Source organism: Montipora capricornis, chromosome 13 (genome assembly GCF_036669925.1).
Source record: "Montipora capricornis isolate CH-2021 chromosome 13, ASM3666992v2, whole genome shotgun sequence".
NCBI classification, from domain to species: domain Eukaryota; kingdom Metazoa; phylum Cnidaria; class Anthozoa; order Scleractinia; family Acroporidae; genus Montipora; species Montipora capricornis.
The window spans coordinates 36141938-36157241 of NC_090895.1; the positions used below are offsets into that span (position 1 = coordinate 36141938).

A 15304-nucleotide genomic window follows, 5' to 3' on the forward strand; every position below is an offset into this window, starting at 1 on the left:
TAAGCTCCCTAATGTGAAGTTTTGACGACAACGTGAGCGTGCAACAGAGAATCCTTCCTCGTTCTCTCTTTTCACTCTGAAACCGCTCGCCCGGGACCGCTCGTACCAATTTATTTTTAAGATGCTTCGCCCACATTGTAGGACGTGAATGAAACTGAATAATCGCGAAGACTTAAGACAGAGCCAAGTTATATTTTGAAGTAACGTTTTCGTCGACCGTCGTCGTCGTAGATCTTAAAGTAAGGAGCTTACGAAACGACGACGCTACTAAACAATAGGTTTAGTGAGCAAAAACAATGGCTCTGCATGCTCTGCACGTGCGTTTTACATTTTGGTACATTTCTTTGCCGTCATCTCCTAAATGACGACGTGAAATCACCAAATTCAAGGTTCTGCGGAGGACGTTAGCACAACTCATACAAGTTTAATTCCTCGATAGTTACTACACATTTTTAACGCGAAATGACATGAAATAGTTTCGTAGTGATACGAATAACGCGAACGAACACGTATTTTTAAATGAAGTCCTCGTAGCCATCGTCGTCCTCGTTTCGTAAGCTCCCTAGTCCCTATTAACGACGACAACACTACAAACGGAAACAACAAATATCATCGTGGTTAACAGCAGAAAAATGATCGTGCTGCACTTCCGGCACGCATTTTAGCAGATGTTTGTGTGGTGTTCTGCATAACGACGAGGTGAAATCAACAAATGTAATAGGACTGAGTGCAGGACAATTCAGGAAGTAATCGGGCGAGCAGTTTCACAATAGGCTTACTGAAATATCAATTAATTGTAACTATCATAAAATACTCGGAAGTGGAAGCGGAATCATTAGATCTTTAACTTATTCATTACTCCTTCCATTTTTCCCGAGTTCAGTTCATTATTCATTATCGAAATTTTCTTTGATATTCATTTTCCTATATTTGTTATTCTTGGAAACCGTAAAATTCTTTATTCCGAATGTTCGAATGGTAAATATTCGTTATTCCTTTTCTTTTATAAGCCGTGATTTATTATTCATTATTTCGATTCCACCCCCGAAAATACGAGAAGTTGACGGTGATAAAATTTTTACAGCTTAATCTGCTCAACCTTTCCAGTACAACTAGCGCGCGCTTGGCGTACAACTGTCCAATTATAAACTGTCCTATTTATGCTCAAATCAAGGCTGTTCATAACCAATCAGATTCGAGAACTTTGAAATAGTTACGATTAGAGATTTTAAAAAAAGGAAAGGAAAGGGAAGGAACTTTATTTAAGTGTCTAGTCGTTCTAGCGCTGGAGCGCCAATTGTGGACACTGAGAACTGAAATCAGCGCAAATCCAATGTTGGTTTTTGAGGAGAGGGGAAAACCGGAGTACCCGGAGAAAAACTTCTCGGTGCAGAGTAGAGAACCAAGAAACTCAAGCTACATATGACGCCGAGTCTGGGATTCGAAATTGGGCCACATTTGTGGAAGGCGAGTGCTCTCACTACTACGACATCCCCGCAACCCAACAACGCGAGCGTACAATGCGTATCTTATTCTCTGAATCCGCTCTTTTAAACCTATTTAGCTTTAGGGTAGTTCGCCCACATTGGACGACGTTAACGAGATAGAATAATCGCGGAAGACGTACGATAGAGCAGGGTTATAATTTGAGGAGACCTGCGTCGCCGTCGTAGATCTCAGTATTAGCGCAAGCCTTTGTTAGTACGACAAGATAACATCTTGGAACAAAGAGACGGGTTTTAATCAAAGTAGTACTTTCTAAAAACCATTGTGATTTACCTTAATCTTTTTGTCCTGCGGTTTTTCCGGCACTTACAAATATTACTGATGTAGAAAACAACACTTTGTCTCGTATTTCAAATGATCAAATAAATTAGAAAAAGGAAAATATTTAACAGTTTAAAGTAGGAATATCGAATTCTAATAGTCGCGGGAAAGCGAAAATGCGAGGGGGCCCAAGCTTCTGGAGTGCTTTCCAATTTGGAGACCACTTGCAGAGCTGGTTGTCCTCAAGTGCGTCACTGCTCGATATACGCGCAGACAAATGGTTATATAACATTGACGCTGTATTTTGTGCAAGGCAGGGAAAAGTTGTCAAATTTTCTTCGCTCACTCGTACTGCATGGAATTTCGTGGATTTGGTCTCTATATCTTAATTTCCACTGTTTTAAACCACCCTCATCTTTCCTGTTTTGTAATGCCGAAAAAAATGTTCATGCTTTGCCATGTGTATACTAAGTTATCATCATACACGTGGGATGGCGGAATCTAGCCAGTCAAGCATTAAAACTGTTATACAACGGGTCCAGTTTACGTACTTCATCAGCGTAGGCGTAAACCACGCTCGCTTGGACCAAAAACATGTTTTTGCTTTTCGAGATGCATCCATTATTAATCACCTTCGTCCGGGTAGTGTTATTTCATGCTGATATTATTTTTTGCGAAGAAAAGCATTGTCGATTTTGATAATGACTTGTTGGCATTCCAGAACACCCTTTCCTTAATTTTCTTAATTTATGCACACACTGCGGGCCTACGCTCCTACACTCATGATCACTCAGTCCTATACAGACCCGACAAAGTGAGTATTGAAATAAATGTATAGATTAGAAGTGCCAGTATAGACTGTAGTGAGTATTGCTCTATAAAGGCTACTCACAAAAATTCCGCCAGCCCCAAAAACCAATCAAATTACAGTATTTTAGGATTGTTTCCCTGGTGATGGGAAGTAACGCTGTAGTTCTGGGAAAATCAGCGGCTCCAGCAGTGCGCATATATCTGAAACTGTACTAAAGTTTGCGGTCTTCCTTAAACTTGGATCGAAAGCAGTCTCCATTTCACCCAATTTGAGTTTCATTTAAGAACTAGTATACTAAAAGGATATTTTTTAAACCAGTCTTTGCTTTATGAACTATATTGCTATTATCTGTCTCGGTCACTGTTAGCTTTTGCTCTCGTTTTAAACTTGTTCTCCAGGCCCCAGGCCCAAGGTCGGATAACTTTACTCAGTGGATAATTCACCATCCAGAGTGTAAAACTACTTCAAGTTAAACGTTGGCCAAGATTTTCTCACACACTTCAGGCTTTCAACTGGGTGTGTTTAGACTTTAGAGTGTGCATATTCACTGCTACGGGGGAAAATACTGAATTCTTTGCAGAGATTGAAACTAGTGACTTATCCACCGGATAAAGTTATCTCTACTTTTCTTAGGTAAATACTTTCATCTTTCTGCTGATCATAAGAAATTTAAGCACCTGGCTTTACAGAGACGGAACTAGGGAGAGAGTAGAGGGGGTGCGCACCCCACTCTCCCCCCCCCCCCCACGCGAGACCTGTGGCTTCCTAATACAACTTGTATCCTGAAAAAAAAGTCACCAGTCAGCTACGCCATCCCTTAGTGGTGCACCCCCTCCCTAAGAAAAATCCTGGACCCTCCTCTGCTTTTGTTCTTCTAATATGCATACCTTATTTGCTACTTCCGGTGATAAATAAATATATAAAACTTGAGTATAGTCTATCCTTGCGGTAGAGAGATCGATGCGTTTCGCAGAGCGAAGGATATCTGATGCGGTTGAACTAATCAATAAGACATACCTTTTTCTGTGACTCTGGATTTCACGCTTACGCAGACATCAGACAGACTGATGATCGCGTAAGCGTGAAACTCAGTGTCACAGAAAAAGTTATTTCTTATTGATTAGTTCAACCTTCAGATAAATATATATTTAAGGAAACTGAACAAATAAAAGTTACAAACGGCCCTTCAATTATGTATTGCAATATTGAAATATCACTCGTGGTATGTGTGCCAAATATCCGCAGCAAAGCTTGCAACCGTTCAGAATGTATGCATCACAGTCACCTGACTGACAAATGACACAACTTTAAGCGCAATGATTACAGGGTTTTTTAATTTTGCTTCATTTAATCCCCTCGCATGAAAATTTCCCTCTTGTGTTGTTAGTGCCGTTGTAGTCGGATATATTGTTTGTTGATCCTTAGGCCGTAAAACAATGTGTCGTAAGGAAAAAAATAAAACAATATCCGGAATTACTTTCCACATTATTGGGTTGGTGCAGTCTTCAACCCTTATAGTTAACACCACGATCCCCGAAAGTTAATTTTGTTTAAAAAAAAGAAGGTTTTAGTTGTCTGTATCTACATTATGGATTGATCAATTTTTAATACTAAGTAGAGTAGCAATTGAACTGTATCCGGTCTTACAGAGAAATACATGCATGTGACCTGAACTGTGCGTTTGTGTTGATTCTCGCGCACCGGTGGCTCAGTTGGTTGGGCACCGGGCAATCACGCGGGAGGTCGTGAGTTCAACACCGGCCGGACCAACACTCAGGCTTATTAAAGACTGACTCAGGAGAAAGTGCTGCCTTTGTAACTACGTCTAGACTTTCAAGTCTTCTCGGATAAGGACGTCTGTGGGACGTTAAAGATCCCACACACTATTCAAAAAGAGTAGGGCACAGAGTTCCCGGTGTTGTGGTTTGACCTTTCCAGCATGTGGTCGGCTTGGCAGGATTAGCTTGAAGGGCTTCTGTGTGAAGCCAGAAGTCAGGCTACTTAGCCAAGTACTACAGCCTCACTCAAACCTCACTTAAGGTCTCTTAAAAGTTCTTAATAATGAAATTTAAATTAACTTTATTTAAGTGTCAAGTCCTTTAGCGCGTGCACCCTATTTGTGGACACTAAACATAGGGAAATGAAATCAGTTTAACTCAGATCAGATAAAACATTGGTCTAATTCAGGGTTTTCACTAGTGACACAAGCAAGTTACGCAGACGCATAGACGCTTACTTTTGGTTTGCGTCGGTTGATAATGGGATTACTGCGCGGGAGGTCGCGGGATCAAAAACTTCGGCCCGGAACCAACACTCAGGTTCTTTAAATAACTGAGCGGAAGTGCTACCTTTAATGACATCTTCTCGGACAAGGGCTATAAACCGTAGGCCCCGTTACACAAATATCTTCTATGTTCATAAGTTCCCTGCGGAACGTTGAAGAACCCACAAACTATTCGCGAAGAGTGAAGTTCCTCGTGTTGCGGCTGTCCTTTTTGAGTGTATGGGTGGGTGGGTGGGTGGGTGGGTATCAGGTGAATAGCTGCCTCGGCCAAAACGTTAACCTGTTCAAACAAGCAATGTAAATAACAAGCAAACTCGCCTGCGCATTAGTTAAGGGGATGAAGTTTCCGGTGTTGTGGCTGTCCTCGGTGTGTATCAGGGTGGGTGGGTATAGCAGGTCCACATCAGCTGAATAGCTGCCAAAACTTCAACCTGCTTAAACAAATAAAATAACAACAACAACAAGTTGTCGGTTTCCAGCTTGAGAGAACTTGCAAAGGGGGGTGGGGAGGAGGAGTCATTCATTCAAGATGCTTTCTGTCACAGTACGTCTCTGTCTGAGGCGATTATGAAAGACTGGAGCGAGTTATTGTGCCCCTCATTTAGTTTGTGGGTCGCCCCTCATTTTTTCTCTTCTCCTCCAACAAGGTAAAATGGCGGCATAGGTCCCAGCGAACCACGTGTATTCCGTAGTAAAACACTCTGGTTATATTGTTATGATGCTATTTTTCTTCTTGAAGTCATAAGCAAGTTACTCATTGTATCATTTGTACTAGATGCCTGGTGGTTACGTGTCAGTCAAAGACGTTTGTCCTCACGAATTTATCAAGGCTTTGGCAGCCCATTTGAAAAAGTGAGTAAAGCTTATACATTTGCTAACGTTTTCTTGCCTTCATCAATCCTTGGGTTTCTTGAACAAACACTTTTTTATTTTTTGATAAGCTAAATCGGTTTTACATAGTGGCCTTACTTTGATTCTTTAAAAAAACATGGAAGTTTTCAGGGATAAACTCGAGCGATTTGGAACTTCAAACTCCTTCTAAACCTAGTGGTCCACAAACAATCGGAAAGAGAATTGTGATGTTGTTATTTACAGAACCTTTGCTTAACTAGCCCCCTCATTTTTCTCTAGCGAAATGACTAAGATGTCATAAAAATGGTTATAATTCTTTTTTGACTACCTACCATAAGCTTGCTTATTAAATTGTTCTGAGGGTTATTTTCCTAAGAATGACATTGATCTTTAATAATGCTTTGTTTTCAAGGGGTGGAAAGCTGAAGGTGCCAGAATGGGTCGACCTGGTCAAGACGTCAAAAAGCAAGGAGCTAGCTCCCTATGATCCTGACTGGTATTACATCAGGGCAGGTCAGAGTCAATTTCAATGAAACTGCAATGGTTGATTTTTGTCCAGGGTTCAGCAAGGTGTTTTTAGTGTATTTATTGTACCAGAAAACACAAGCTGATTTTGTTCTGAATCTGAGTTGTTTTTTTTCCATTGACAGAATAGACCATTTTACAGTTCTGTGCTCAGTTACCAGGCCTGTGAATAAAATCAAGGCTGGAGTTGACCTTGCTTTGATGCAAACCTCATTGCAGTTTTCAATTGAGTGTCGGAAAACCAAAACCAAAGTAATGACTTTGGCCAATCAAAAAGGACGCAGACAATCCTGTAAACCAATCAAATCTCGAAGTAATTACATGTAGCGGACACAAAGCGTGGGAAAATGTGCACACGCGAGCCACTATTGGTTTTGGTTTCTCTTCTGATTGGTTGAAAAAGTGGTGCAAGAAATTTCAACCAATCACTGAGTGAAGTAATGCCAAACCAAAGCAATTCGCTAATTACTTTCGACACTCAATTGAAAACCCCTCTATGTAAATCATGTTGTTGTAATGCTAACAATACAGAAGGAAAGCAGTGAGGTTTGAAGCAAAGCAAGATCAACTCCAGCTTTGCTTTTATTCAAAGGCCTGGTGACTGAGGACACAACTGTGAAATGGTCGATTACAAGTACTTGATAGTCGTGTGCCCTTGATTTCATTTTATCATGCAGTTACTTATGGCACAGATATTTCAGTTCATAACACTGGTTACTTCAAGTTTTAAGAGAACACAGTTTTAATAAAACAAGTTTTAAGAGAACGCAGTGGTACTTCTGAACTTAAACTGAATGGTCGTTACTTAAAACAAGTTACTTAGCCCTTTTCAGGGCAAGACAAAAAGGCTGTACAATAGCCCAGGGCTATTACCTAGCTGTAGCCAATATGGTGACAACTGGGTTTTGACTGAGCAACTTGCCACAAACTTCCAAAATCCAAATCTTTAAGAAGATCAATGCAGAAGATTATGTGCAAGGAATGTAATGGCTTAAAAAATGCTTCGATTAGAGCAAGCACGAAATGGTAGTGAGCTCTCAAAAGTTCAGAATTTGAACTTGAATGTTTGTTCAAAATGGAAAACGTTATATCAGCCGATTCGTAAAAGTCCCTTCTCGTGTCAAATCACATAAACATGTATCATATTAAAATATTCCTGGTTTTCAAACTGTCTGATAGCATTGATTAATTTTTTGGTTTCTTCTCGATTTTAGGATGATATCCTTGTAATTTATGAGCTCTTTTATTCAGAATACTGCGACAAATTTGTTTACTTTGTAGCCTGTGTTAACAGTGTTTGCATAAAATATTACTACACAGTAGGTTTTTAGATGTTGTTGGTTATTTTTGATTGATGATCTTCAAAAGTTGAACAATTTTTTGAGCATGTGATGCATGCCATGCACGTTTGTGTTTAATTCAAACTAAAACCTCATGTATTTTGGGGCTAACTTGTCAGAGACTTCGACCAGTAAGATGATGGTTGGAATTTCATTTCACCCTGCCTGCGGTAAAAAACAATTATTTAAAAAATGTAATGCAACTTTAAAGACAGTGTTAAACAGTGTAGGAATGCATATTTGCCTCATCACTTAATGTATGTTTATCTTTGTTGAAAGCAATAAGTGATGTACATTTTACTTTGTTCTTTTTTCGTTGATTGTTTTCAGCCTCAGTCCTTCGTCATGTCTATCTTCGTCGTGGTATGGGAGTGGGGCTACTTGCCCGTGTTTATGGAGGTAAAATATATCACTGAATTACGTAAGCCATTGACACCTCAAATGCCCTAGGATACCCCCCGTTGACAAGTAAAACTTTCTGGCATTAGACAGAGTAAAACCCTTTTGACACCCAAACCGGCCTAAACCGGCCGGTCTAACACCAGACGATTTTACTTGTCAATGGGGAACCCCCGGGTTAAGTCTGACTCCCAGGGGTCATTGGGTTAATTGTTTATCTTAGGTTATGTCTTTTGAAAGAAATTGAAGATATAACAGTACCGCTCAAATGTAAGTTACCACCCTCTCGTGAGACAAGATGTTTGTCTCACAAGACGGTTCGAAAAACTGTAAGTGTCTACGTAAATGACAACTTTCCGAAGATTAACCTGTTTACGAAGACACTTATGCTCCAAAACGTAACGCTTAACACTAAAGCTTTAGGTAAAAATGCGTTTGGCGGTGGTGTATTATTGTCTTTGCTTGTAGACATCTGCCCATGAAATCTGCATACACTGTACTTTCATTCAAAGCTGATTTAGACAAGAAAGGTTTTGATAAACTTGCACCCAGCATGCGGTTGGTGTGTTATTGTCTTTGCTTGTCGACATTTAAGCCTCCAATCTGCCCATGAAATCTACATGCGAAGTTGATTTCGAAAAGAAATGTTTTGATAAACACAATTTTGTGCAGGAGTACTTAACGCGAACTGCCATAAAAATTTGTCTTTCAAATTCTAGGGATTTTATCAGGCGGCTAGTGAAGAGAACACGGTGATAAAACTGATGCACATTTCAGCTGTGCAGCAGCTTACATTTTATAACGTGAGCAATTAATCAAAGTGCAAAAAACAAACAAGAATTCATGTCGCCTTATTTGCTTACTAATCGGAATAATCGATCGGTTTGCATTCATTCACGCAATAGGTTTAGTCTTCTTTTTTTTTCTCCTTCCTATCTCAAGAATGTAAACTACTGCATTTCTGAGAGTTTCATTTATAGTAATTTACCCTTTGGTGCTGTTAATGATAAAAAAAAAAAAACTCTTATTACTATTGATCATGACTTTTATTACATTTGGTGGCTCCTAAAAGAGCCGTTTTCTTTTTCTTTCTTCTTTGGGGATTCATTCTCCCAAAGCACTTCCTTCGCTTTGGATGACGAGTGGCACACCATGTTTGTGGTGCACTTGGTCGCTGTAACACGCTCAGTCCAAAAACACCTGATCCCCTCAAGCAGCCCGTCTTTCGTCTTGGGTTTCATGATTGCATGAAGAAAATGCTTCAACTCGTGCTACAACATCTCTATCGGATTTAGGTCAGGGCTCTCAGGCGGCATCTTCCACCAGTTAATTCCTTCGCGCTCCATAAATTCCTTTGCGACAAAATTTGACAAAATCTCATCACTCTTGATGATCGTCAGCCTGTTATTATTATAATTTTTAGAAGATAAAAAATGGCTGACAGTCATGGGAAGTGTCATTGCTGAATGACTTCCTCTTGGGCTTTGTTACAAGAACTAGAAAATTGATAAGTGCCATTCAGTTAGTTGCGAATAAGTTCTCACAATCTGTTTTGGTTATTACCATAGAAGTCCATGTATAAGCTGCACCTTTTTTTCTCAAAATTTAAATAAAAAATCAGGGTTGCTGCTTATCTATGGAAACATCTGAGATGAGGCCTAATTAATATTCATAAAAACTTCTCAAGATGTTAGTGAATAAACATATAACAAACTGAAAGCACATTGTTGGTGATCATTGCCTATATTCATGAGTGGTGGCTCCAAGAGGAGCCATTTTTATTTTGAAGTATTCATTTGCAATTTTGGACAGAGTTCTTTCAAGAGATTAATTTTCACTTTATTCGAACAACTGCACACCATTTTACAGGGAATTTCCAATTCTCCACAAAGCTGTTTGCTATGATGCCTGCACCCAGTCGCTTTGACATACATCTTTCCACCAGGTGTGAGAAAACAGGGAGCTTAAGCACATGCGTCATTGAAGCGCTGACGGCAATCAGAAGTGAGCTGTTTTTTCCCTTTTAACTTGTCTTCATACAACCACATTAAATGTACTTTCTCCATTAGTGATGAGACACCACTGCCCAGGCACGCAAAATGTCCTCTTCCGGTTGCCGTCTGCATCTCAAAGATGCACATGCTTAAGCCAAGATACCAAGATTTTCGCGAGTACTGGAAGCAAGTGGCCAACCATTTCATTGTTTTTTATCACCTTCAGACTCTTCTCCACCTTTCAATGCTTGGCCACTAAGCACTTGTGCATATCATTTCAATTGCCTTCGAATTTCAAATTCATGGAGCGTTTCAAAGTGATAATCTTGAAAAAAAATTGCATCAAGAGAGTATCTTAAGTTTTTTTAAAGTAAACTTGCACGATAAAGGTCTGAGGAGAGGAATTTTACTATCTGAATATGTAATTGATATGAAAGCTCTTAACAACCACCCTGTCAATGTTTTGAAACCATGCATGTTTGTTTACTAATAGAACTTCATTGGAACTTCAAAGGTTGTCTCTATTTTTATTTTATTTTTTTTTCAAAATTTGAGCTCCCAAATTGGGTGCGCAGCTTATACATGGACTTTTACGGTACTTCATTCCATTCAAGGGTAGGAATTTTAAAAAGAAAGGGAGATTGTTGTCAATAAACATCCATGTTATTGCATCTTGTTCAGTGTTGAAAATAACTCTCAGTTATCAGAAATTGTCCATCCAAAATCTCATGTTTTCTAGTCAACTTTAGATCATGGCCTGAAGGTGACAGAACACAAAAATATCCTTCCTGAGTATTATCATATTTCCTCTGACTTTACCAGTCTGATTTGTGGAAGTGGCAAACCCTGTCTGACTTGGGAAAATGTGAAAAGCAATAAAAAATATTATATCAACCTTTTGTTGAGAATGTCCTCATAACGTACTGCAGGAACTGCTGAGTCTAATAAATACGGTAGTTCGTGTCTGCCAAAAGATGGAATCCTGGGACTGTCAAATTTGCAGTGCCAGCTGCTGACTGTAAACAATCGTGCATAAGTTTTTCTCAAGTTGTCGCAAAATTAATTTGTGCTTTGCACTGATTAAGTTCTTTGAAAAAAAAAGAAGCAGTCTGAGAATTCACCTCAGGAATTCATATACCCATGCTTCTCATGGTTAAGTGTAAGTTGAAAAAATTGTCAGAAATTTCTTCCACTTGCATTTTCCCCTGTATATGTATATCAGGGGTTTTATTAAGGGCCAGGCACCAGGCAAATTGACCGGCTGTGCATACTCTTTTGCCATGACTTTCCTGGCAGTTTTCATCTGTGATACCAAAAGCATTGCAAATTCTCAGCTGCCAAATGCTGATGACCTCTTGAGCGAAATCTTAATGAAACCCTTGGTATGTTTGACTCAAAGTAACTTATAATAGCAATGAAACTTGTTTGGTTGAAAACTGCTTCATTGATTTTGTATAGGGCGCAAAAGACGTGGATCAAAGCCAAGCCATTTTGCACGTAGCTCAGCTTCAGTGGCCAGAAAAATATTGCAAGGCCTTGAACAACTGAACTTGGTTGAGAAAGACAATAATGGGTAGGTTTGATTAATCTTTCACAGTGTATAAAAGACACGATAATTTAGAGCGGTGCTGGATCTTTAAAGTACAGGTAATTTTGTATCCAAGTTTGACAGATAATTTGGTTTCTGGAAACTTGTTGAGGTTGTGTTAGAACCACAGTAAGTGCTATTGGGGTTATCATTGGTGTATTCTGGGTTCTCATTCTTTCAATGAATAATTTACACTTTTTTACCCTGTGAGCACAAACAGCAAAGATTCCTCTTGAGATTCCCTGTGCATATATACTTATACCAATGAATAGCAGAATAATTTTCTGAATAAGCCAGTTTGGAGTTTAAAGAAACTAAGTGCGCGGGATAAAAACTAGCGTATAATTGTCATTTTTGGTATGGTAAATAGCTGCAAGAATTTGCATTAGAAATCTTTTGATTTTTTTTTTTCAAATATATCCTTGCTTTTATCCTGATGCATGCACGTTTTTTGAAACTTTGAACTGGCCTTTAAAGGAGGGGGGGGGGGGAGGGGTCGAAAACTCTAAATAACAGTTCCCCATTGTTTAAAGTGGACTTGTTGTTATTGCTCTCATTGAACCAAGTTAAGCAGCAAAAGCATTTGATGGAAATATGATAAGTAAAGTCCTTTGACAAGCAGTGATATACATTATTCTGTTTTTGCAATGACCTTGTTCAGATCTACCATTTTCTTATAAGATCAGCCTCGAATATGCCTGGCCAGTGTGGTCTTACTTACTAGACTTTCTAGCCTCTGCTGTAGAATTTATTCAAGAGAAGGCCTTAAAGATTATTCCCCCTAATCTTAGTTATCCTGATGCTTTGAATTCAACTGGTCCCAAGTGCCTGTCTGGTCATAGGAAGCAAGACTGCATTAAATTTGTCAAAAAAGGCAATGGAAATGATACTACTAAAGCATGTAATTAACAACAAGGTAGATGTGTATCATGGTTACCAGTTAAGATCTTCAATTGCAAGGACACTGGAACCTCAAGTCAGAACCAAACATTTTGCGAATTTTCCTAAAACAATAGAGGGCTATGCTTAACTAATTTTTTGTTTTCAGAGTTAAGAAGTCTAAGAGACAAAGCTAAAAAGAAAGATTTTATCTTTGATTGGATGTCTACTAATAGAGTCTGCCTCAAGTATAATCCTGCTTAAGTCCATGTTATCTTTTTTCATCACATTTGCTCTTCCACCTAAGTCTGTTTATCAATAATCTTATTTGGACCGACTGCGTTGGGAAATCAATTTATCACAGGAGAAGTCCCAAGTGCTTTGATTATTGGGACCCTGTTGAATGAAGATGAATTTCTTGCCCTCTGAATAACAACATTCGGTTGAAATTTGTTGTTGTTAATAGGCCACTTTTGGGTTCATGTCTGCCTGCTCTTCAAACTGAGTCTAAATGCAAAGTTTTTCTTATGAAAATTAGTTCTCATTCATATGTAAAGTAGAACAAATTATCATCACAAAAACGTCGCACTTAGACTCGCTTTGAAGAGGAGGCAAACGTGAGTTCGGAAATGGCCTATTAGGACCTTTCAAATCATATGATAGATGGATCTGAATAAACCTAGTTTGGCAGTAGACCTACTTGAGATTTGATGGTTAATAACCATTGTTAACCCATTTGCCAAGCCACATAGCCTTTGTTGTTTCTATATATGTAACAAGTATTTCTTTCTAGTCCACATAATTATTTGGCCAAAATTAATTCTGCTAAATTACTATTACTGTACTGGACACCTCAGAATCAATTAGATATTTCTAAGCAAAATTTCTGATGTGCTTTGAATTTTAGAGGCCGATCTATCACCACTCAAGGACGAAGGGACTTGGACCGTATTGCCTATCAGGTAAAGAGATCTCTGCTTATGTATTGATGAATTAACAGCCCTTACCTGGGTCTTTGTGATTTTTGCAAGCACCATTGCCAGAAAAGAAATTTTGGTTGTCATTATATTTGGAAAAATTGTTTGGACTCAAAGAAAATGGCAAATATTATTTATTCTCCTGCATTTTTGATTCTTTACTTTCTTAAATCCTATAATACACCTGACTTCTTACTTTCCCCCCCCCCCCCCCCAAAAAAAAAGTTGCATAGGAATAAATGATAATACCTGCCACTCTCTTTGATTCGAAACAATTATTCTTCTTCATCATGTCCCAGGACTGTGCAAAATTTTGAGGGAGCAATAAGATGTATTATGGAATTTGAGACAATAATGAATAAGCAAAGTAATTTCTAATAAATTAACTCATCCTTTTTCCTTTGAGAAGGTGGATTGTAAATAGGTGTTTTCCTCTCAAATGATGTTTCCTTTAAAGTGCCTGTCACCTCAATGTACTTTTCCACTTTATTTATTTTGCAAAATCTTCCAAAATACATTGTTGTTTTTAGAACTTTCTGATTGAAGTTTCACGTTTTTATTCACTTTGAAGACTGGAAAAGTGGTCATACTTTGAACAATAACCGAGCAATGAAGGGGAATGGGTTCGATACCGGGTTCCGCGCACCGGTGGCTCAGTTGGTTGGGAACCGGGCTGTCACGCGGTAGGTTGTGAGTTCAACTCTGGCCGGACCAACACTCAGGGTCTTTAAATAACTGAGGAGAAAGTGCTGCCTTTGCAATTACATCTGCAAATGGTTAGACTCTCTAGTCTTCTCGGATAAGGATGATAAGCCGGAGGTCCCGTCTCACAACCCTTCAATGTTCATAATCCTGTGGGACGTAAAAGAACCTGCACACTTGTCGTAAAGAGTAGGGCATGTAGTTCCCGGTGTTGTGGTCTGGTCTTTCTGGTCTGGATAGGGTAGGGTGGAGCACCTCGCATAGGACCTTGAGTCCTGTCCGTGCTCCTTCCCTCTGGGCAGGTTTGCCCAGTAGAAGAGACAAACCAGATGTCTCGTAAAACAATAAAACAACAAGGGTTGACGTCACAAATTAATTTGCGTCGCTGTTTTCATAGAACTATCTCTCTGCAAAGCTGTTTGTGAAGTCAACCAGGTATTATATCCGTTCCCCTTCGTTACTTGGTTTTTGATCAAAGTATGACCATTTTCCCCTTCTTTCAAAGCCAATAAAATAGTGAAATTTCAATCAAAAGGTTCTAAAGACAACATAATGTATTTGGGACGATTTTGGGGAATAAATTAAGTGAAAAAGTGTGTTAAGTGAGAGGCGCTTTAAGGAGTGCTCCTGGAAGCAACCGTGCTTTCGAATGGTGTACACGTGCGTGTATGTACCTCCAATATTCATACCTTCACATTGTGTTTTCTTTTTTCCTCCACAGGTGGTGTCCAGCTCAGAGGAAGCTGCAACAGCTTAAAAAAATTAAGCAAAAATAAATATTTCAGTTTGCATTGACTGAGTGGGAATTGTTTCTCTGACAAATCCTGTCCGAGGTTAAACCTTTCCCTCCTGAGAGCCAAGGTTAGCCTGCAAACGCAGACTCATTTCTGGACATGGATCTGTGATTTGAGACTACCTGAGAGTGACACTTCTAATGCCTTACTATGGGGGCTGCTATAGGGGTGAATGAGTTCTTCTAAGGTTCATTAAAAAACTACATCCCCTTTACCCTTAAACCTTTGCTTCTTGTATACTTTTGTTCCAACTGCTCTCCCCGCCTCCCCATAGATGATTTTTAACCTATATTCAGAGACGCAGACAACAATGATGTAATATACAAAAATAATAATTGCTGGTGGATTAACAAAAGGAGGTAATGAGAGATCTTTTGTTTTTGTCCACTAAC

General features: G+C 39.2%; 1 protein-coding gene across 1 annotated transcript; it reads left to right on the top strand.

Moving 5' to 3' along the window:
• The first annotated feature begins 5501 nt into the window (after positions 1-5501).
• On the top strand, positions 5502-14913 carry LOC138030283 (small ribosomal subunit protein eS19-like). Its single transcript, XM_068878178.1, has 6 exons — positions 5502-5714; positions 6127-6227; positions 7910-7978; positions 11431-11545; positions 13347-13401; positions 14840-14913. Exons 1-6 carry the CDS (start codon positions 5638-5640, stop codon positions 14873-14875), a joined length of 453 nt encoding a protein of 150 aa, XP_068734279.1. The 5' UTR covers positions 5502-5637; the 3' UTR covers positions 14876-14913.
• Positions 14914-15304: the final 391 nt, after the last annotated feature.

Bases quoted from the DNA above. Each gene is read 5' to 3' on its own strand.
- LOC138030283 (XM_068878178.1), top strand. From the start codon at position 5,638: ATGCCTGGTGGTTACGTGTCAGTCAAAGACGTTTGTCCTCACGAATTT. The intron at 5,715-6,126 runs GTGAGTAAAGCT...TTTGTTTTCAAG, and splicing joins TTGGCAGCCCATTTGAAAAA to GGGTGGAAAGCTGAAGGTGC. The intron at 13,402-14,839 runs GTAAAGAGATCT...TTTCCTCCACAG, and splicing joins TGGACCGTATTGCCTATCAG to GTGGTGTCCAGCTCAGAGGA.